This window comes from Typha angustifolia, chromosome 13, assembly GCF_048772165.1.
Source record: "Typha angustifolia cultivar Huaian chromosome 13, ASM4877216v1, whole genome shotgun sequence".
Classification (NCBI taxonomy): Eukaryota; Viridiplantae; Streptophyta; class Magnoliopsida; order Poales; family Typhaceae; genus Typha; species Typha angustifolia.
The window spans coordinates 14,111,268-14,133,169 of record NC_133251.1 but is presented as its reverse complement, the minus strand read 5'-3'; the positions used below and the strand labels follow the sequence as shown (position 1 = coordinate 14,133,169).

Sequence of the window (21,902 nt, the reverse complement as noted above, 5' to 3'; positions counted from 1 at the left end):
TGCATTCTGAGCAAGTTTAATGCTTTAAGCTTACTTTTAAGGTAGAAATTTTCTTAGTATTAGCAATGCCAGAGAGGACTTCTTAGGTCCCTTTCTTTCAACTAGTTGCATAATAACCTCAGCACGACTGCTAATTTGTTTGATGGGGATTATCTATATATATATATATATATAACAATCAGGTGGAAGGATGACCTCCGTTAGAAAATGGGAGAAAGTGGCGAAGGCGTACGTCATGCATGTGTCTAATCTTCTACGGTGTATTATTCCGCATAGCCACCACCAGTAAGGCCAACTGTTGTCATTCCACGTGGGCCATCAGAAAGCCGCCACGCATAGAGCCCCCCCCCCCCTCGCGGCACGCGTGAATTTTAACGCTTTATTTGTTTGTATGGAGGGAAGATGAAATGATAAATATTTATATAGAATGGGGTTTTGGGATAAATGGACAGTTAAAATACTTAATTAGGGTCCCTCTAATCCCAATCCAGATAATTAGGCAAGTCCGAATCTTCTAGGCGTGACGAGCCTCTATGTTCCCACGCATGTGCAGAAGACGAAGCGAGTGGAACGAGGCTGAGTCGAGAGGAGTTGGTAGGTAGCCGATTCACCTCGCCTCGCTTCAAGATTGGAGCTAGATATGAATAATATATTAATAATCAAGATAGCAGTAGAGCTATAGAGCAGAACCATCCTATAAAGAAATTTCAGAATTTCTTCTTCTTCTTCTTCTTCTCCGTTCTGCTCTGTTTGATGGAAGCCGCCTTCTTCGTGGGTTGCTCGATTCTACCCGTTAAAATCTCCAGCTTGCCGGAGGCGAGGCTCATCCGGCGGCCGCTGAGCTGGAGAAGGCGCAGGTTGGCGGCGGCGCTGGAGGGCGGCGGAGCAGGTCGGTTGCCGACCACCAACTACGTGGTGCCACTTGACAGGACATCTGGAATCACTCGTCCCCTGGTCGAGATCCTCAGGGACCTCAATAAGCGAGTTCCCGACAAGATCATCAACTCCGACCGCAATACTATTCCCTGGTATGGATTTGCGCTTGGATTTGGATGACCTAGCTTGAACATCTAAACTTTGATGAAAGAAGTGGGGGAAGGAGGTTACTTTTGACATTTTTGTTTTCACTTCTATCCGGAGTCCTCGAGTGGACAGGATAGCACCATGGAGAGTTTGGCTTGATAGACCTAAGATTTAGGATTTAAACTTGGTGAACTAGGAGTTGGAGTGGATTGCTCGCATTGGTTTTAGATGAAATTAATACTTTTGGCAGATTGGATAAATATTTCTACGCCTTCCTAATGTTACTAATTCAAAAAGGTAAAGAAACTTTAAGGTTGATACTTTAATGCTCTACCGCTGTAATGGCAGTGTTTTATTGCAATAATTTCGATGTAGTTGGAAGGAGCTTATAATTGAAAAAAGGTTATTGTTAATGATAGTTAGACTTCAAAGCTGGATTTGTTGGGGTTGGTCAGCTCTATCTGAAGTCAAGCACTTATAAGTACTAGATTTAAATAGTTGTGATCAAAGGCTACTCGGTACTTTTATGATTGAGTGTTTGAAGAGTGTATTTATGGTCATAATACATCTTAGCATGTAATCTGATTCTGCAATTTTAATACTTCTCATGGTACTGATGCTATTTGATCTTTTGTCATTGGTTCTAATATTGTTAGCTTTTGCATATATAGGTACCATGTCAACAGAATGCTGAGCTTTTATGCTCCAGGTGAACCTCTTTTCTTTAGTAACATGAACCTTATGAAAATAGTCTTCCCAAGTTTTGTGGCAATTCTTGGTGCATTTACCAACTAGTTCAAATCTTATTGATTCCCATGCGTATTAAATCAAGCTTACCTTTTCGTATGCTAGAATTTCTGTTGCTTTTGTTCATTAGCTTCTGTTATTCTGTAGGCTGTGACATTCTGGTATTGTATCGGAGTAGTTTCAACTGATTTTTAACCTAAGAAATACACAGTGCAACACATACATCATTGATTGATATGACTTTTCTCCATTATATTTTCTTTTTCAATTTGTCATACAGAAGGATAAAATATATGACAATTACATATGACTTCTAATTTCAAGCCATTGATTCTAAGAATATTAGGAAGATACAATTACGTATCAAATATATATTCTTTTTTTAGTTGACTTACCTTTTCTTTTATTTGTCAAAGACTACTCACAAAGTCCTTTCAATGCTTCATAGTAGTTTGCCAAGCTCTCCACCTTAAATCACTTTGGAGTGGTGAACAAGTCCCTATCCCTCCAATCATGAAGAAAGCTCCTATTATTTGTGTTGTTAAAACATGCATGCACTTACTCACAGATTTGATAGACTTTCCTTCATGTACAAACTAGGGACCAATTGCAGATAATGCAAAAGACTTCTGTATTATGTAGGACTATCCTTCTATTGGAAGTGACAGTCTGTGCATTTTTAAGCTTTTTACATTATTGTCAGATCATTGCTAGGTGCGAGCTCTGAAGTACTATACTAGTTACAGCTGCTGCATGCTTTGTTTGTACCAGTAATAATTTTGTTGTAATTGATTCTTCCTTCTCAAGGTTGGTGTGGAGAAGTCCGTGATGTGATATACTCCGACAGCAGAACTGTGACAGTGGTATATCGTGTAACAATACGGGGAACAGATGGAGAGGTACTTACGTTGAGAATTTGTTTCTTGCAGTTTCATTACAAATGGATAGTAGTTGTGTGACTGATAAGCTTCTCCTGGTAACTTCTAATTCTGAAAAGAAGGATCAAGTATCAAGATAACTCATAGAGCAAGTACAATGTCATATTTTTCACCTGAATTCTTTGTGAGAGACATGTCTGACTTTTCTAATTTATTCGGTCAATAATTTATTAAATCATTTTCCTTTTCATCAGAGTTAGGTGATGTTGGTTTTGAAGCAATTTATAACATTGTGGCTCAATCTTTAAGCCATTACAGAGTCAACAAACAATGAAGTACTGTAAAAAAGAGAGTTAACAATTAACATCTTCCTCTACAAATAGAAAAATTCATTTGTTGTACTATACAGATAAAAGATTGATAAAAGAACTGTAGTGTGATAGAATCTCTGCATGACTTATTCAACCGAAGAAAGTCAACAGGAAGTATGAGCATTTAGGTGGATGTTGGAAAAGAGAGTAACACCTTCTTATGACAGTAAGTATGATCGTAATTCAGTAGGGAAACAGATGGGATGGCATCTGTGCCAATTTTCTATATGAGTAAAACCCTCATTAAATCGAACTAGGTCTCGGTTTAGATTTTTTTTTCCCTATATATATATATTATTTTGATACTACCATAGAAATGATTTAATCTGGTAGCTTTGTGTTGCTGGAGAGGCAGCTTGATCTGGGCAGAAGGACAATATTTTGATCAGAGTAGCTTTAAGTCTTCAATCTTACTAGGAGAAGCATCCAGATCATTGTTTCTTTTTCGTTCAAATGCAAATTTGTTTGCACATATTGGTTTCAGAGGAGGATATAAATGAATACTTATACATTTCTTTCTATGGTGGAACAACTATAATAAAAACAGGCTCTCTATAAGGTATACATAATTTTAAGGAGGCAGGTGGAAGCAAAATTGTTCCTTCTGATGGGAGATTAATATTCTTGGGAGGTTATCTTCGGACAGACAGTTCCAGCTTCCAAACAAGCAATTAGTTTTCCCTAATTAATCTGCTTTTTTGTACTATCATGATCATCAGATGCAGAAATACTGGGAATAGCGAAAAAGTTTGTGCTTAAATTTTTTCATTAGTGCATGATATTTTAGCTATCCCTCATGGCTCGCACAATTTTTCACTAATTCTTCGTGAGCGCAGGCGCACAGGGATGCCACTGGAACTGTGTCCTTGCAAGATGCCCAGATTGAAGATGCGGTTGCAGCTGCGGAAGAGGCAGCCTTCTGCAAAGCCTGCACACGTTTTGGCTTTGGCCTGTATTTGTATCATCAAGACGAGATAGCATAGGCAGTGACTACTTTTTCTTGTTAGAAATTCACCAAGATCGTCAGCTATAATTGGCCAAACTGCTCTTATGATTATTATTACTATTTTGTCCCTGCATCCTTCACTCTGGTGTAAATATTACGCACCTCGTAATAGTTGGCCTCTTTTGTTCTTGGTATGTCATGTTGGATAAGTTTTTTCTCTCTGGCCACACAGACTTTGGGGTGAAACTTATTTGACAGTGGTTAGTGTTGCTTGTTTTGGATTTTTAAAGCCTCCCAGAATAGTACATCATGCTTCTCTTATAGTTAGTTACTTAGCTTGTTGTGGGCCTTCTCAAAATATGATTCTTATTAAATGAATAGATGTTTGATAGAAAGACACTTGTTGGATAATTGCATTTCTGAATCTTGCACTCACAATTGCTGGAGTCAACCCCCCTGCTTTCTTTTAAACATTTCATTAGCGAATATTTACTATTGTGATAACTTCTAATAAAAAAGAATAAGTTTGCTACTCTGAAATTTGATTAAATATTATTTTACATCCTTTACTATAAAAGCGTATAATTATTTAAAATATTATAATATCTATCTTTATAAATAGGTGCAAGTATTACACTTTAAATATTATAATAATTAATTTGTATGAAGTTAAAAGTGATACTAAGTTAAAGTTGAGAGGACTAGAATGTAATTAAAAATAAAATATATCTGAGGTTTTCTGGATGAGTACCAAAGAAGTTTTATTGTTTCCTTTTTTTACGTTTTTTTTTTTCTCAACGCGGTTACCTATAACGGAATTGGGACGTATTCTTAGAGAGCATCTCGAACTCTCTCCACAGCACGCGTAACCGACTGGTGAAAACCACCGTCTCTCTTTTCCTCCCCTTCTTGGAATTGGATACAGAGATCCTTCTCTTTTCTCGACTACTTCGACCTCGATCGATCGGTTTCCTGGAGATGGCTCAGAATCCGCAGCTGTTCGGGAACGGGATGCCGGTGCCCTTCATCGGCGAGATGTTCGTCCTCGCAAGGGACGGCGTCGAGTTCGAGGTCGACAAGATCCCCGGGTCAGTCTTCTCTCTTACCTTCTTGTCTTGATGTTTATTGAATGATTTCGATCTATTTTGCCCTAATCATGGGACATAGCAAAGCGTAAATGTGAAGAGATCTTGTAGATCATATCGCGTGAAATTTGAGCTTCAATAAGAGGTGCTTGACGATGATTCGCTGTGCGAATTATCCATTTTTACGTTGCTGGCATTATTTTTTCACAAGCCAAGCTACTTTTCTCTATCTTGATGTAGCCAAGAGATCATAGTGGTATGTAATGGCGCATGTTGCATTGGAGCTGCAAAATCTCTATTTTCTTTGGTTTTTAATTGTAAGAGGATAGTACTACAATTGAAGTAGACAATAGAATAGCTTCTAAGCCATAATATGATGAGGGATTGATGAGTTCTAGGATACAGGAAGGATGAGACAATATACAGAAGAAAGGATAAGTGTATCAAAATGCCAATTAGTATAGCCATTACTCTTCCACTCATCTTTTGCCTTGGCATAGCTGCATAGATCGTGCACAAGTAGCAGAATGGCATGAATCCATCATTTTGGTGGATCTGTAAGGGTCATCACTGTTTTATAAAATTCCAGTGCTGTTGGTCTGTCCTATAATACATATGAAACAGTTAACAAGCATAATAGACATGATGTATCAGTGGAATTCTATCATCCACTTTGTTAGATAGGATTGTCCCATCACCATAAAACTACATGTACTTCAGTTAAGACAATATTCTTAACTTCTAGCATTTAAAAGTGTTGACTAATAGCTTCTTCCTTATTTAGCTCGACTTACCCCACATGTTCACACAGGGTTAAGTATGGTCTTTTGCTTTCTTGCAGTTATGTTAAATTCAAGGTTGTTTCAAATCTGTACAAGAGAAAATCAAGATTTATCCTTGTCAAATAAAGTTTGTACCCCTGCACTGGATTGTATTATTGCAATATAGTTCAGAGCCTGATTTTGTATCATGGGTTATTATTTATTAGAGTTTAAGATGTTTTCTTCGCATAATGTTCCTGTTACCAGTTATCACACTATACCTAATATTGGATATTGACATCTGGTATCCTTTTCTTCCTTGTTCTTAGAGCTTCTGGTGGCCATGTTAAAGCAAAGGGAACTATATACTTGTCTAACATACGCATGGTGTTTGTTGCGAAGAAACCTGTTGGAAACCTTGTAGCTTTTGATATGCCCCTGGTATGGAAATTTGGACAGAACTGGTTGGTTGAATGAACTGATTACTGCTTGTTGACATATAGTGCAATGGTTGGTTGAATTAACTGTATTTGCTAAATCCTTTTTAAGCTTGTGGACTTCTGAAAGTGCGCCTGGTAACTTTTATTCTCTGTTGTATATACACAAGTGTCTTGTATCCTCATGTTGCGTCTGCTGACTGGAGTGGTTAGATTTTCTGAAGGGATATCTGAGCAGTCTGGAATCGTGAACTTTCTTTTAATTAGATATTCAACTGTTTGTTTTTTTTGTAGGCATAATTTCTGTGTCTCTCTTTCTTGCCATGTTTCTCCATCAATCTGTCTGAACCATTTCTTGCCATTTTGCTCAGTAAAGAATTTCCGCTATTGTTTTATAGTCACCTTAATTTAAAAATTTACACAACTTTTGGTTCATTAGGTGCTGTTTTTAATATCTCAGATCCTTTTTAAACTTTAAGAATTTAGAAATCTCCTCAATTGAAACATGAAATGACCGTGGTGGAATTCCTAGGACTGTCCAAGTCCAGCAATAAAGCTGCTGCTTAGATGCTTAAAATTTTGAGAGCAATTAGCAAACATGACAACTTTCTGGTGTTCCAGCACTTGATATCTTTTCAGCCTTTAATTGGATATCCCTCTCTGAAAAGAAATCCTAAAGTAGAAATTTGGAACACGTTTTTGTTAAAGCTTGATTTTACTTTGGATAGTATTATATTATCTTCTTAGATATTTTTCACTTTAATCTATAAAATGACAAACTTTATGCACAATTAAATTTCAATAGAGATGGTGGTTTTTGATGATTATCTGGAGATTATTTTGGTGTTTGATTAAATAGTGTCTATAAAGTGGGGAAAGATAACATAATAAAGAAGGTACACTTTAGTAGGGGGAGGGAGGAAATGGATTTTTTTACTATTCATCAACCAAAATATAATCTTGAAGGCCTTTCAATTCAAGTTTCATCTGAGAAACTGTAGTACAACTTTTATGTAGGGCTTGTATAGTGGTAGAACTTTTCGTTGTGTATTGTTTGATTGATATCCATTTATAATTACTCTAGATCTACACCAGAATATGTGGAAACTGTTAAAAACTTAAAAAATCATATACAAATTAGGAATCTACAAAACTGAAAATATGATTTTGTCCAAATTATGCTAAAACTATTAAAATTACACACATTCTTTGAGGCTAGACATGAATCCGTTATAGGATGTTCAGTGACCTTGACATTTTCATCTTGTTTAGATGAGATCTTCTACTCTTTTATTTTTATTCTTCTTCTTTTTCTTTTCTACTGAGTAGTGCATCTCTCCTTTATCGGTACTATCTCATTTTACTTGAATGAGTAGTAGGTTTTAAGATAAACTCTGGCTGTTTTCCCAGGTTCAGAATTAAGTCATTAACCCCTTGATGACCTGTAAATTTAATCAAAGCCTTATTTATTCTTGACCTATTTTCTTTGGCAGCTATATGTGCATGGTGAAAAGTTCAATCAGCCAATATTTTTCTGCAACAACATTTCTGGCTTTGTCGAGCCTGTAAGTAACCTAATTAGATACATTATCTGCCATTGTTCCAGGCTTCTTTAACCAACTGTGACATGACAATAATAGGTTGTTCCAGATGATCAGCATAGGGCCCTGTACTCCACTCATTCCTTCAAGATCATGTTTAAGGAAGGTGGCTGTGGCACTTTTGTTCCTCTTTTCTTAAATCTGGTAGCATCTGTGAGACGGCACAACCAACATGCTATTTATCCTACATCTGATGCTGCGCCACGTGTGGATCCATTACAAGCTGCTCAAACACCTGTTGAAGACATGATGCGGCGCGCGTAAGTGGACTGAGACTGGGTGCTCCTCTTTTAGTGATATTGTTATGGCTGTTTGATTCTTACCATTTTGTTCATTTGCAGTTATGTGGATCCAAACGACCCAACAAAAATCTTCCTGCAGCAGCCTGCAGGAGAATCTCAGTTGAGAAGGAGGGCGTACCACCCACAGGCTCCTGAGAACTCATACTAAACTTCTTAGGGTTGTTTCAGCTTATTAGTAGTATCCTTTCCTGGTATAAATAAGGCTAAAAGATTATATATGTTGTGAGCATATGAAATTGTATATCTTTGCCGTATACTTGGTATATAGTTTGGTAGTGTGTGGGAGAAAATGTGTGCATGTTTTTTTTTTTTTTGGAGAAAAAACTTTCTTAAAACAAAAGGCAATGTTTTTTTCTTAATTTTTTATTGGTCATGGCAGATGGTAGCAATTAATTTGTTCAGGGAATGCTTCTCAGGGAATAATTTTGATTATTCTTTTTGAAATCAAAGGATTCTATTCGAGGGGCATTTTCATAGAAAAGCTTTTTAAATTTTAGAATAATAAAAAATGGGTTTTGTGCCTATTTTTTTTGTAAACTATATGCAAGAGATGACTAATATATATTATATTAAGATTTGAATCTTTTTATTAGTAAAATTAGAAAAAGAAAGAAAGAGAGAGGTGCAAACAGCTTGCTAGATGTATGCCATTTGATAAGCTTAGAGAAGAGAAAGAAAGAAATCTTATAAACCTCAAATTCATGCTGATAAGATGCTTATCTTCTTCGGTTAAATTTCAGTATTAATTTAATTTTTTTTTATGCCGTTATAGCAGGTGAATTAATTAAACTTTTTCCTAACGAACCAGGATGAATATAACATAAGAAAACTCTAGATAAAAAGAGAATAAAAATGGTTGAATTTGGTAATTTATTTTGAAGTGATTCGAAATTTGTTTGCATCGGGCGCCGAGGCGATCCAAAGAGCGGTGTCCCCACTCCGCACCAGTTACAATTCATACAGGCTGTAGACCCTGCAGCAGGAGGAAGTGGTGAGGTAATGGGAGATTTTGGCCGCACACCTCTTATCCTTTTTCCTATCCGCACGCTCTCGCAACAAACCAACTCAAAAAAAAGAACAGGAAAAAAAAGAAAAAAAAAAGAAAAAGAAAAGGAAAAAGGAAAAGAAAAAATAAAAAAAAAGTAAAAGAAAATAACAGCCGAGTCGAGGTTTCGAACTCGGACTCAGCTACGAGGCGGTTTGGAAGATATATTACTCGCGAGGGGAGCAAGGGGGGAAGTCCACAGAAAAAAAAAAGAGGCGAGAGGAGTCCTAGTTTTCTTTCGATCCTCATCGCCATGGCCTCTGGTAACCCTTCTCTTCTTCTCTAATCTGAGCTATTCCGACCTATTTCCGGTGGTCTTCTTGCTAGATCTGGAAGCTTCTCGGTTAATCGCATCCGAAATCTTTTTTTGTTTGCCTTTATTCCCCAAAAATTTAACCTTGAAGCTTGCACAATCGGAGCTTGAATATATCGATTATTTTTTGAGCCGGAAGGATTTATAGTTGGTCTGGCTTTTCTTCTTTTTTGGTATTCTGGAGAGGTGAGTCAGGGTCACCTCACCTGATTAGATGGAGTGTGTGGTTGTGACCATCATTGCGATTTGTTTGATCGAGGGGGGAATTGGTTCACCAAGAAGTCTTGGGAGAATTCGCAAGCCATTATCTGGGGGTTTTCCAGGGAAATCTCAATTGGATTCTGAGATAAAGATTTTGGCAATCGTGGATTTAGTTGGAATTTCGAGTATTTAATATTTTTTACCCGGAAGAGGATTTGTTGATGCAGTCTGCACTAATAGCAGTTTTGCAGCTTTATTCGCTTTCCTAGGGCTAGATGTGGTCTGAAGAGGTCTCACTATTTTGGTAGTTTGAGTCTGGATATGAGCAATTATAGTTGTCCAAGCTAATGAGCTATTCAATCTCCGAAATTGATTATTGATGTTTGGTGTAAACTAGTTTAGTTTATGTACGTATCACTGTGATCACTGGACTCCATTTCAAAACTTTAACTTCATTGTACCAAATTAACCTGCAATTTTTCATTCCATAATAGCCGACCAATAGTTGGGGCTATCTCTTTCTGGGGTTTGCTGTCTGACTGTTGTTGTACGCCCTTGATTTTGAGTTACGCTGTTGTTTACGAAAGCTGTTGGCATCGATGCAGTTTTTCCTGATTTGGCAGATGAGATGATTTTTTTTTTTGTTTTTTGGAGGAGATATAAATGCTCATCCTATTTGATGTGTTTCACTTATTTACGACGAGTTTGGCTATATCTGTCGTTGTTATATGCTCATCACTTTATAGTTTATACTTTTTCACTTCTTTAAACTTTATGTCTTTCAGATGAGAGTAAGAACTCCAAACCTGATGCATCATTGCCCCAAGAGCAGCCTGGACGTGGTAGGAATGCATCATCACTGACTGCTGGGATTCCTGGAAATCCTTTTGATTTTTCTGCAATGTCTGAGCTGCTAAATGTATGTTATTATTCTTTCATTTTTATGAATTCAAATTTCAGTTTGATAAGTTGTATTGCGCTGCTATTAACATTTGCATGATAAAGAGGACTATGACGAGGAGATAATAAAAGATAGGAGAGGAGAAAGCTTAAGACTAAACAGAATAGAAGAAAAGAATAGAATATCCTATGTATTCTCTTTTCAGCCTTCTTTTCCTATTGTTCATGAAATGGTAATTTTGCTGTGAGTTTTGGCCTTCTCTTTTACCTTCAGATTATAATTGAGGCATGAAGCTTTTCTGCTCCGTATATTAGAAATGTAGCAGAAAAATTGTGCCAAGTAAGATAATAGCCGTGGTGATTTGTACCTTTATAAAGTATGAAAGTTAAAATCTCTGTTTGCTTGTGTTCTTAGCAAGGGGTACATGCTAATCTATTTGGTTTATGTCACTTACCGGATGTTGACTACCTTGTACTCAAAGCAAACTTTTGGAGGTCATCCTTTTTTCATTACTAGGCACCATATTTTGTGAAATATAACCTACTAACAATTCAATAGTATTAGACGATCTTCAAGTAGAAGATACCTAGAAAATATCAGCAATAATACTATGAAGCAATACAATTAATGAAAAAGGCAAAAAAGACAAACAAAAGATGCTAGAGAAAATTATCTAGTGAACAAAAAGGAAAGAAACATTGACTGATAAAAGAACTCCCACCGACTCACTCGGTGCCAAGAATGGTGGTAACCTGTCATAGACTAAAACACTAGCACAATGGATGGAATGGTTTAGAATGGCTCCGACGTACACTTGGACTTATTCAACCCAGCACATTTAGTACTGCCCACCATGACTTTTCAATGGAGCAATGGTTCTTAGCAATCTTCTGTTGTACCTCAGGTCCCAAAGTGGGTTTTATATGTGGGACGGGAATCTTGTCAAAGCATTTTATATTGGTCTTGAGTCTTGACATGCTTGTTCTCGGTAGTGAGGAGTCACTCATATCCAAAATGGTGCAGAAGTGGTAGGTAATAGTACCAATATGATTCACCAAGTTATCATAGTTCCAATACTATTCCATAAGTGAAAAGAATCTAGTTCAGTAGAAAAAGCTAGTAAAAGCATTTTGGGATATATGGTGGCATATTGGAAAGAGATACTTGTGGCATATAATGACCAGATGCAATTGAACATAAGTGGTGTATAGACTGATGCATATTTTCTTATGTCAGAGGAGCATATAGTTTTGTTAGCACTTACATTCCTCAAGTAGGATGCCTTGACGACACGAAACCTGAATTTAGAGAGATGCAGCTATTAATTAGGCTGGCCATGTAGGAAGAGCTAGATTCAGTACATGGAGGTTTATACTTTATAGTAGGAAGAAAAGAATGTAGCATGAGGCATGATTTTAGATTTTGTAATTCTTTGAGACCCTGTTATCATCATTATTTTCTTTAAATTTGATGAGAAAAATCTGATTAACTCAGTTCTGGTAGTTGCGAGATAGTTAGCTGATGAATAGAGGACGCTACAAAAGTGTGGTAGATAAAAGGAAGTCCCCAGATCTGGTGATTGAGATAGTTAAACTCTATTTCTACCTGATATAAGTTTGATTGAAAATGAGCGCATTGGTGGAACAACCCTGGGACTTAGTTTACTATAAAGAAATGGGAGAGCCCCTATTTACCATTAACATTTATTTGAAATTCCAAACTCTCATTCGGTAAATGGTTTACAAGCAGGTATAAGTCTTCTTAGATTGCATTGGGTAATGGGAACCATGCTCAGAAAATTGGTGAGGAAGTTGGCCAAGAATCTATAATAATGTAATCTTTATTAAAAAATGATTATTTTGAGTCTATTGGTTGCTAGGAAATATTGACAGGATTACTTTGTCATTATCTTAGGCCAATCAGCAGTCAATTATCTTACAGCTAGCTTCTCCTTACTCTACTTACATTATTATGGGCATGTCCTGACTCTTGATTGAACAAGTTATGGTCCTGTGGTTTACAGCATATCAGTATCTGATCTTAAGCAGTCTTTCAATTAAAACCAGAAAGGTCCTTTTGTACTATATTGTAATCTGACACATCTAAGATGTTAATAGGAGAAGGCATATAATGCAACTTTTATACTTTTTATCGATCAACTTGTGAGGAAGGTGGCCCTTTGTGGATAAAATCATTTCCCACCTTTGATATTTGAATAAAAACCCTGTGGATTTATTTATGGCTTAATGAATCCTTGATGAATCTAGGATCCAACTATAAAAGAGATGGCAGAACAGATTGCAAAGGATCCAGTATTCAACCAGATGGCTGAACAGCTTCAGAAAAGCGTCCAAAATGCAGGACAAGACGGTCTTCCTCAGTTGGATCCTCAGCAATATATGTCAACCATGCAACAGGTCATGCAAAATCCCCAGTTCGTATCAATGGCGGAACGCCTTGGAAATGCTTTAGTTCAGGTAGTGTGATTTTTCACTTCCCCTTTTATGGTTACTCCTTTTGATATTCCCTACCTGAAGCATGACGTTCCTTGCATCTTGATCCTTTTCTTATTTATGGGCAGGATCCTGCTATGTCTAGCATGCTTGAGAATTTGAGTAGTCCAGCTAATAAGGAACAGATTGAAGAACGAATGGCACGCGTGAAAGAAGATGCTTCATTGAAGCCAATTATTGATGAGATAGAGCGTGGTGGTCCAGCTGCAATGATGAAGTAGTTGATGATAAGCTACAATAGAGAAATTTATTACTGATAAATTACATACAAGTCCTCATTTTGAATTCATTTGTTGTAGGTACTGGAATGACCCTGAAGTTCTTCAAAAGCTTGGCCAGGCAATGGGTGTCGGTTCTTCAGGAGAGGCTGCAACTTCTGCTGATCTTTCTGGACCTGAAGAAGCAGAGGAAGAAGCTGGATATGAAGATGAATCTATAGTCCATCATACTGCTAGTGTTGGAGATGCTGAGGTATTGGAGTTCGATGATGTACCTCTCAGGTGCTTTTGATTTTTATGGATTTAGAAAGTAGTTCTGGAGAGATTCTTAGTTAATGATGAGACAATATGAAGACTTGGTTAGGCATTTGAATAATTGAATCTGGCATTTTTCATAGTTTCCAGGACTTTGGGTATTGAACCCATGTAGGGTTGCATATCAAGTTATTATTATCAAGACTATGCTGCATGTATACCTTAATATACTGAAGAATATGTGACAACACAAAACCATGAACTAATAGTTAACATGTGTACACTCGAAACATTTTTCTATTGGTTACAAGCATTTGAGACAGAAATATAATGACACCTGAAATTACATCAAAGTCCATCGTTCTGTGTAAGAGTTCGTTAAGTTAGAAATTTTTAATTTCTTTTTTACTTTTTTGTTATAGTAGTGGTGCTGCCATTTTCCTTTTTATATTTCATAATCTTTGTATCATGCTTTGTGTAAGCGTTTGATGGTCTTTCCAAGTGTTTGAATCAACTTTTCATCAGTATTTACATGATGTGCCTAACAATTGTTTAGTTAGGAACATGCATCACTGTGACAAATCTGATCCATGAAAGCAACCCAAACAATATTGAATTTAGCTATGATGATTCTAATGAATCAGTGGAGTGTCTATTTTGATGCCTGTGCAATGACGCTATATCTTTACCATGTAAATTTTTTGGAAACATTATATTCATCTTTATATTTAGCTTGTGACATCATAAATAATGGTTGCTGAATGCGTGGAATGGAAGCAAATAGACAAACACAAACACTTATATCATTGATTTTCTCACTGCAGAAGCTTCAATGTTCAGAAACAGATCAGTTCATAAGATCTTATTTATTCACAGGCTGCATTTTAGATTGTATTCCTGTCTATGGACGAGCATCGAATTTTTCTCATGTTTCTGTGTGACACATTTTCAGTCTTTCTCCTTTTTCACTGTCTGGCCTTATATTGCATTAGCTGTAGTTCTGATCTATGCAAGTTTTCCTCCTCTCCCATTCACGTAGGGCTTGAAGAAAGCATTGGATGCAGGAGGAGACAAGGATGAAGAAGATTCAGAGGGGAGAAGAGCTTTGCATTTCGCATGTGGGTATGGTGAGGTATGATGTATAAATCTGACATGATTCCTTCTTTAGGAATTTTAAATAATACATGATACACTAAAAGATATATCTTGATTCGGCTGAATTAATGGGAAAAACTAAATTGGATTTGAAAACTGTCATAAAATTGTAGCTCTGCTTAAGGAATGTGGTGCATTTTATTGGTCATTTTCCTCCTTCCAGGTGCTTGATTTATTTGGCAGATACTAGTGTATGAAATATTTGTACTTAGAAAGTCGAACCTCAACTTGGTCTGTGAGAAGGAAGTATTAAGATCTGATGCATTCTCTTCCTTTTTTGGGAGCATTTATTTTCTATGTCAATGCATTGCATACCTGCATCCTGTCTTGTTTATCTTGAGAGAAGGGTATCCATATCAATAAATTCTCGGCATGAAATCATTGCACAAGGTTAATTTTCTTGACCTTAGCTATATAGTGGCCTCAGTATAAGGGCCTTTAAGATGATCATTGATTTGATTTTCCAGAGCAGAGATATCTCAACTTTTATTACATTTTTATTCCTAGATTTCATCTCACCATAATCATAGGCAGATTGGATTTTCCATAGGCATTCAAATAGAAATATTTGTAAGAGGGAAGGAAAGGGAAGGGAAGAGAAGGCCAAACTTGATATGAGGGAATTGTTAAGGAAAGATGTGGTACTGTTTGATTTGATACAAAGGAAGGCAACAAATATATATGAATGGAGAAGGATCCATATAGCCGATCCCAAATTGTTTTACGGCTTTTGTTTTTTTTTTTAACTTCTAATGAATGCTAAGATCTTATGCTTTTTGCTATTCTCTATCAGGTTGAGTGTGCTCAAATACTTCTTGAGGCAGGGGCCGCTGTGGATGCATTGGACAAGAACAAAAATACTCCACTACATTATGCTGCCGGTTATGGGCGAAAGGAATGTGTGGCACTTTTATTAGAGCATGGCGCTGCTGTGTAAGTAAAACAAATTCTTATTGTTCTTCTTTACAGCATGGCCAAGCTGTGTAAAAGTTTTATTTATTACACTAAACTTGTCTTTGTATTCGCCTACTCTTCCCTTGCGCAGGACCCTCCAAAATTTAGACGGCAAGACCCCCATTGATGTTGCAAAGCTCAACAATCAGGATGATGTTCTCAAGTTGCTTGAAAAAGATGCTTTCTTGTAAATTACTTTAGATCTCTTGCATGATGCCAGCATCCGTTCAGCTGGCATGTTTGTCATGAGTTACCATTGTTGTTTTCGGTTTGCTTTATTGTAGTCGCTATTTATCTGTTATGTTGGTCTGCAATTCAGATAGACGAGTTATACTTTGTGACAGTGAATAAACTTTTTAGGTAATGTGTGGATGATTCTATTGTTGGCTATAACATAGGCCGAGACCAGCTTTCCATTGTATTACGTACTCTTGTTTTGGAGTGTGTCAGTTTTTGAAAGCTCTCTATCGTGCAGCTTCTTTTAGTTAACCTATTCTGTATAGTATTTTAATACTACTTTTCATTTCGTTCTTCTACTGATTAATGATTTGATGTCAATGCATTTTGTTGACCATGGCTCACTCAGATGCCTCATGGCCATTACTTGATCTCGATGGTTGTTTTTTTTTTTCCCTTCTTTTCAGAAATAGCTTGAACTCAATGATTTCGCATGCATTTTGTACTTTGATAGATAATGGGCCAAAATCTGCATTAATCTGAGATTCACCTGTGGAGTTTTATGAGCATAAATTTTATTTTCATGGGCATTAGTCCAGTTTAAGTATTTGAATTTTCTACATTAATCCTTTGTTTCATAAATAGACTGCTTGAAGTCCACAAGCAGCAATGATGCATAAGACCGTCTCAAGCGCTAATTGAAAGCAGCAATGATGCTTGGTGGGTCTTCCCTCGTTATTATTAGCCATCACTAGTTTTCACTAAAGTTACAGAAGTGGACTTGTTCGGGATGAGTATTCTTTCATTCATTCCCTCGCTTTCATCTCTCTCTTTCTTTCTCTACAACTAAGATCTGATCTTCTCAAGTATTCAAAATCGAAAGCCCCTAAAACTTCTATTTTCATGACAAATACGCTTGCTATGATAAGAGATCGTAGCAATTATATGGCTTAGTTAAAGGGTTATTAAGAGATTGTTAGTGATGAGATAAATGATTGGTGGGATTTATATCTAAAGTTGGATTTGAGAGAGGAGAAATAGCGAGGTTGGTGGTAATGATAAGATTTATATCTATGTTTGAGTTTGGGAGAGGAGAAGAACTAGAGGAATTAATGATGATGACTGCGGCAGCGATTATATTTAAGGACAGAGTTTGGGAGAAACAGAGATTATTTTTTAGGAGCAAGAAAACAAGACTGGCTATTTGGGTCAAACATGAGATAAATTTTTCGTTAAGGTCTTATTTGTTTAAAATTTAAAGATTTTTTAGACTAGTTTAGAAACTATAAACTGGTTTAGTAATTAATTTTTTTTTCTTTTTTTATATCTAATTAAGTTTATTATTAAAAACTTAAGATTAATTAATTGAGTTTAGGATTTAGTCTTAAACGAAACAACGCCTCAGACTTTCTGACAGTACACTGTGGAATAATATATAGAGAAAATAAAAAATAAAAGAGTGAGTGAAAATAACCTAAAAACAAGGGGTCAAATCACAATTATGTCACCTACTGTTCTCCGCATGCATGGTACTTTCGGGCGAGCAATATCGTTGGCCCATCTATAAATACGATGAATATGATAGAATTATTAAGAAAAAAACAAAATATGAGAGTAGATATTTTAAAAATTCGACCACGAAACCAACATCACCATCATTGCTCAGCTGTCCGGAGACATCGAAGTTAATCTTAGCGACACCTGGAGGAGAAAAAATGTCTCGTCTGCCAGCCTTTCGGTGAAGTTGGTGACTGATTTCTCAATCCCAATCTTATCAAAGTTTGTTTCGTAGCGTCCCAATCATCCAAATTGAATAGGCTATAGTAACTTTAAACTTAGTCTCCATCCAACTGATCTCAATCATAAGTTAACCGATTACCATCCAGTGAAAAAATGATATTAAAATTTTCTACAATGACCTCAACGACATAATGCTAAAGATTAAATAAATGCTCGACATATCAACGGTTTTTATTTTTTAATTTATTTAATCGAGTTGATAGGACTAGATTTGTCATAAATATACCACATGGGGATTGCATTCATGGCGGATACATAGTCTTTAAACACAACATAGGAAGTCCTTATTGAATGGAAGACGACGACTCGATCAGACCCACACTAGTAATTTAAAGGCGCTTGCGGACTCCACGACTCTTTTTTTTTTTCTTCGTCTTGTTAATAATTACTCAGCACCAGCTTGTCGACCACATTGCCCACGGTGATCTCTCCGACGCGTGGAACGAGCGTGACCACCAACTTGTCGGCGTCGTCCGCCTCGATGTCCTCCAGAATGGACGTGAGGCCGAGCTTCAAGTTGGCCTTCTTCTTCTTCTTCATCCCCGACTCCGGCATCTTCCCTTTCTCGTTCATCGTGTGCGGGAGCTTCACGAAGCTTCCGGCGAAATCACCGTAGTCCGGCCCGGCCAGGTCGCCGTACGGGGCAGCTACGTAGACGTCGAACCGTGCCGGACCGGAGGAGGTGACGACGATGTCCTTCACCTGCAGCACCTCCACCTTGTCCTGCTTCTCCGCCTTCTTCCGGTTCTTCTTGGACCGGGACACGAGCACACGTAGCGGGCTCGTGCCAAGCTCACGTGGCTGGGATCCGAACTCGCCGACCCGCACGAGGGACAGCTCCGTCGTGCTCTTCTCCTTCGTCTCCGCCTTCTTCTTTATTGACACCCTGCCCATCCACGGGATCGGCACCTCCTCATACGTGTACCGTAACTTGGTCGTGCTCAGCGCATCCTTTATCTGCCAAACTAACTAGTGTTAATTAAAAAGACTTATTTAATTTTATATTCAAATATTTCTACTGGCACCAATTATTATATCTTTCATATACACCAACCTCAGCAAGACTACAGAATGTTTTCAATACGGATATCAGCGAAACGTTTTACGTGCAAAACTTAATTAATTTATTTTGTCTCATTTCAGCCATATAGTTTTTAAGTACATAAAGTAATATATGTATATATATTTGTAGAGTGATGTAGTCCGTACGTACCTTGACCTGGACGACCTTCTCGTCCTCGTCGTAGAAGAGGAAGGAGGATTCGAGCCAGTCGGGATCATTGAACTCTACCTTGTTCCCTCGGAACCCGCGGTAGAGGTGCCACAGCCTGTCCACGTTGGCGTGGAGGCAGAAGAAGACGGAGTCCCTCCCCGCCGTAGCGAAGCTCCCCATGTCGGTGTGCGGGCTCTCCGCTGGCCCCACCCACTGGTGAAGCGCGTTGTGTATCGTCTCCAAACCCCCCGTCCCCTTCTCGCTTTCCTCCCCGGCCCTGAGCGGATCCCCCATGAACAGCTCCGGCAACTGCAAGCTATCCTTGAAGGTCTTGCTCATGTACGACAGGTTGGCCTGCACCAGATCCTTCCCGGTCTCCCCGGTGCCCGCCGTGTTTGCGTACCCGTACTTGTAGTCCACGATCGCCGGGTAGTAGTGGCTCTTGTCGCGTTTGTCGTTGTAGATAGATGAAGTGGGGTCCATCGTGAAGATCTCCGGGAGGTTCATCCCGTCCTCGGCGTCGAAGTTCCAGTACGGCAGGGCGAAGGTGTCGTCGTCGATGAGCTTCCCGAGGATCCGCTCGTAGAAGTGGAGGTAGTACCGGTGCCACGGCAGGAAGAACCAGCTAAAGTGCACCTGCACGTTCGCATTCGGGTACCCCACCTGTTCAATTTATAGTATGGTATTAAGACGAGCTTATAGTAACTTCGTTTATTTTTTTCTTCCAAAATTAAAAATAAGGAAATAAATTAAAATAAAATGTGAAGATAATTAACCTGATCATAGGCCTCGTTGCAGTAGGCGCAGTGGATCAGCGCTTGTTGGTAGTAGTTCCAGGGATGGTTCTCCGGCAGTTCCTTCATCTTCTTCACCGCCTCCTTGTACTTGGCCATGTACTCCTCGTCCGACTTCACGAGGTGAGCTGGCCGCCGCACCCGCAGCGGCGTCGCGGGGAATTCGTAGTCGTACACCGTCGCGCTGGTGTACGGCGGGCAGCACTTTAGGTTGTCGCCGAGGCCCGAGGCGTTCGCGTCGTGGCACTTGGACAAGTCCGGAGGTGTCACCGGCGCTGCGAGCACCATTTTACTCGACGACGCCGTGGCCGTCGCTGCCGCGCCACCCAGCGCGAGCAGCACGTTGCGACGGTCTAGGATCAGACCGTCGCCTCCACCGCCGCCGCCACCCTGAGATTGACGGCATGTCACGGGAGCAGGCACGAGGCGGAGGCGGCGCTCACGGGAGCGCTGCTCCTGTTGGAGAGGGCATGCAGAGGATCCGATGGTTCTCAGAAACCCCACTTGGGACGACATTCTTTTCTTTTCAGTTAATTTATCATCCAATTTAATCTTTCTCTTTCAAATTTTTTGCAGAGGAGGAGGAGGAGGAGGAGGAGGAGGAAGGGGTTGTAGAAGAGCGAGCTAGCTAGCTAGCTTCTTGAAGATGTGAAGCAAGTCACTACTCCACGGCATTGTGCTCTATATATAGGTAGCCATTTCGGCACCAAACTACTCCCTTTTCGAAACACTAAAAACTAATTATCACTATGTATTACTCTAACCCTGTGAATTATTTGACCGTATCACTAAGATTCCTCCATTATAACTCTTGTTGGAAAAAATTATCTAAGAATTAAATAACTAATTATATAGTATAAAATATACTCTTACTTCATTTTCTCCTTCGTTTTGTTATAAGTAAATTATTGAAAGAATTAAACAAGATCGATTTAGCCACTAAAAAACAAGATGGAATGTCTCAAAGGAAAATGGAGCATTTTGTTCATCTATTTGGCGGAGGAATTTTAATTAGCCCCCACCCAAAAAAAAGAATAGACATATGTTATGCATGATAAATTTAATCTGTGGATAGATGCAGGCGAATAGTGTCGATCTGGCACTAACCACCAAAATAAATTATGCCGTGGTAGGTAAGCAGAGAAGCAAATTTCCTCTCTCCCATCCTCTTTCCATCAACTCACTGAGAAAGCTACCACGTACGCGGTTTTTAGATATAGAAAATGTTAAACGTGGTACAAAGATCATATAAGGATTCAGAACCAGTGAAACCAACCCTAGCAATTAATGAACTTGATATGAATTCATGAGGTCAGTTCGAGTTCTAACTATATATATAGTACCTAATTATTTGGAAATCTGTTAAAGCTATGGTTTCCCTTTATTATCATTCATATTTTTACTAGCATTCACTATCTTTTTTATATATTAAATTTCTACTAGTGCCACACAAGACATAGCATTCCCACGAGTAAAAATGAGGCTAAATAAATAATAAATGCTCTGTTTTTATTATCTTTCATAATTTATAAAAAATGTGGTATAAACTATAATTTCGATGTTTAACTTTTATTTTTAAATAAGAAGTTGTATTTTAAAATTAAGAAGAAAAAAATATTCCTAAAAGAACAGAGGCGGAGATTTTGCTTTTAATATCTTACAAATGTTATGAGTTAATTTTTACCAAACAATATATTAATAGAATATAGAATATTTCGTTACTTTTAAAAACATTCTTATAATTAAAATTAACATTTCTTATATTTATATTAATAATTAAGTTAACTTATTCATACAGCAGATATCCGTCAAGAGGCAAAATGGTGAGACATTGGTAGTGTGAATACTAATACGGTAAAAATAAAAGCTGAATTCGAAATCACGAGTTCCACGCCTACAACTACAAGGTACAAACACATTAAATCAAGTAGGTAAAGTCGACTTCGACTTGAGAATGAGTCAGTGGTAGGACTGGATAGGAGAGCAGTCCAGTCTAGAGAAATTAAGGAGTGGGGGGCACATGGCACATGGAGTGAGTAGGTATGCAATGCATGGGATGCAAGAAAATATTAATCGATAGTAGATTCTTTAAAATAAATATTTGGTGACTCAGTGCTTGATCAAGAAATGAGCAGATAGGTGGGTGGAAATTGTAGGATTCGAAGTTATAGCAGCAAATTTGCACTAAATAATAGGAGATTGATGATAGTCG

The 21,902-nt window shown here is 38.0% G+C and overlaps 4 protein-coding genes across 4 annotated transcripts; 3 read left to right on the top strand and 1 right to left on the bottom strand.

Moving 5' to 3' along the window:
• Positions 1–538: 538 nt before the first annotated feature.
• On the top strand, positions 539–4,186 carry LOC140773237 (DNA repair RAD52-like protein 2, chloroplastic). Its single transcript, XM_073115716.1, has 4 exons — positions 539–1,028; positions 1,695–1,732; positions 2,578–2,669; positions 3,856–4,186. Exons 1-4 carry the CDS (start codon positions 754–756, stop codon positions 4,000–4,002), a joined length of 552 nt encoding a protein of 183 aa, XP_072971817.1. The 5' UTR covers positions 539–753; the 3' UTR covers positions 4,003–4,186.
• A 593-nt stretch (positions 4,187–4,779) lies between these two features.
• On the top strand, positions 4,780–8,524 carry LOC140773236 (UPF0664 stress-induced protein C29B12.11c). The gene is made up of 5 exons (XM_073115715.1): positions 4,780–5,053; positions 6,141–6,252; positions 7,742–7,813; positions 7,889–8,109; positions 8,191–8,524. The coding sequence occupies exons 1-5, from the start codon at positions 4,944–4,946 to the stop codon at positions 8,297–8,299; spliced, it is 624 nt and encodes a 207-aa protein (XP_072971816.1). The 5' UTR covers positions 4,780–4,943; the 3' UTR covers positions 8,300–8,524.
• A 775-nt stretch (positions 8,525–9,299) lies between these two features.
• On the top strand, positions 9,300–16,127 carry LOC140773235 (ankyrin repeat domain-containing protein 2B-like). The gene is made up of 8 exons (XM_073115714.1): positions 9,300–9,459; positions 10,496–10,629; positions 12,879–13,088; positions 13,193–13,341; positions 13,424–13,595; positions 14,637–14,729; positions 15,546–15,685; positions 15,798–16,127. Exons 1-8 carry the CDS (start codon positions 9,450–9,452, stop codon positions 15,895–15,897), a joined length of 1,008 nt encoding a protein of 335 aa, XP_072971815.1. The 5' UTR covers positions 9,300–9,449; the 3' UTR covers positions 15,898–16,127.
• Positions 16,128–17,842: 1,715 nt separating this feature from the next.
• LOC140775002 (polyphenol oxidase, chloroplastic-like) lies at positions 17,843–20,350 on the bottom strand. Its single transcript, XM_073118212.1, has 3 exons — positions 19,673–20,350; positions 18,897–19,559; positions 17,843–18,640 (listed from the first exon to the last, which is right to left on the bottom strand). Exons 1-3 carry the CDS (start codon positions 20,204–20,206, stop codon positions 18,062–18,064), a joined length of 1,776 nt encoding a protein of 591 aa, XP_072974313.1. The 5' UTR covers positions 20,207–20,350; the 3' UTR covers positions 17,843–18,061.
• Positions 20,351–21,902: the final 1,552 nt, after the last annotated feature.

Excerpts from the sequence above, each read along its gene's own strand:
- LOC140773235 (XM_073115714.1), top strand. Across the intron at positions 10,630-12,878 it reads CAATGTCTGAGCTGCTAAAT|GATCCAACTATAAAAGAGAT; the intron begins GTATGTTATTAT and ends TGATGAATCTAG. Across the intron at positions 14,730-15,545 it reads TCGCATGTGGGTATGGTGAG|GTTGAGTGTGCTCAAATACT; the intron begins GTATGATGTATA and ends ATTCTCTATCAG.
- LOC140773236 (XM_073115715.1), top strand. The coding sequence starts at position 4,944 with ATGGCTCAGAATCCGCAGCTGTTCGGGAACGGGATGCCGGTGCCCTTC. Across the intron at positions 5,054-6,140 it reads GAGGTCGACAAGATCCCCGG|AGCTTCTGGTGGCCATGTTA; the intron begins GTCAGTCTTCTC and ends CCTTGTTCTTAG. Across the intron at positions 7,814-7,888 it reads TTTCTGGCTTTGTCGAGCCT|GTTGTTCCAGATGATCAGCA; the intron begins GTAAGTAACCTA and ends TGACAATAATAG.
- LOC140775002 (XM_073118212.1), bottom strand. The coding sequence starts at position 20,206 with ATGTCGTCCCAAGTGGGGTTTCTGAGAACCATCGGATCCTCTGCATGC. Across the intron at positions 19,560-19,672 it reads GCAACGAGGCCTATGATCAG|GTGGGGTACCCGAATGCGAA; the intron begins GTTAATTATCTT and ends TAAATTGAACAG. Across the intron at positions 18,641-18,896 it reads AGAAGGTCGTCCAGGTCAAG|ATAAAGGATGCGCTGAGCAC; the intron begins GTACGTACGGAC and ends TTAGTTTGGCAG.
- LOC140773237 (XM_073115716.1), top strand. The coding sequence starts at position 754 with ATGGAAGCCGCCTTCTTCGTGGGTTGCTCGATTCTACCCGTTAAAATC. Across the intron at positions 1,029-1,694 it reads GACCGCAATACTATTCCCTG|GTACCATGTCAACAGAATGC; the intron begins GTATGGATTTGC and ends TTGCATATATAG. Across the intron at positions 1,733-2,577 it reads GCTGAGCTTTTATGCTCCAG|GTTGGTGTGGAGAAGTCCGT; the intron begins GTGAACCTCTTT and ends TTCCTTCTCAAG.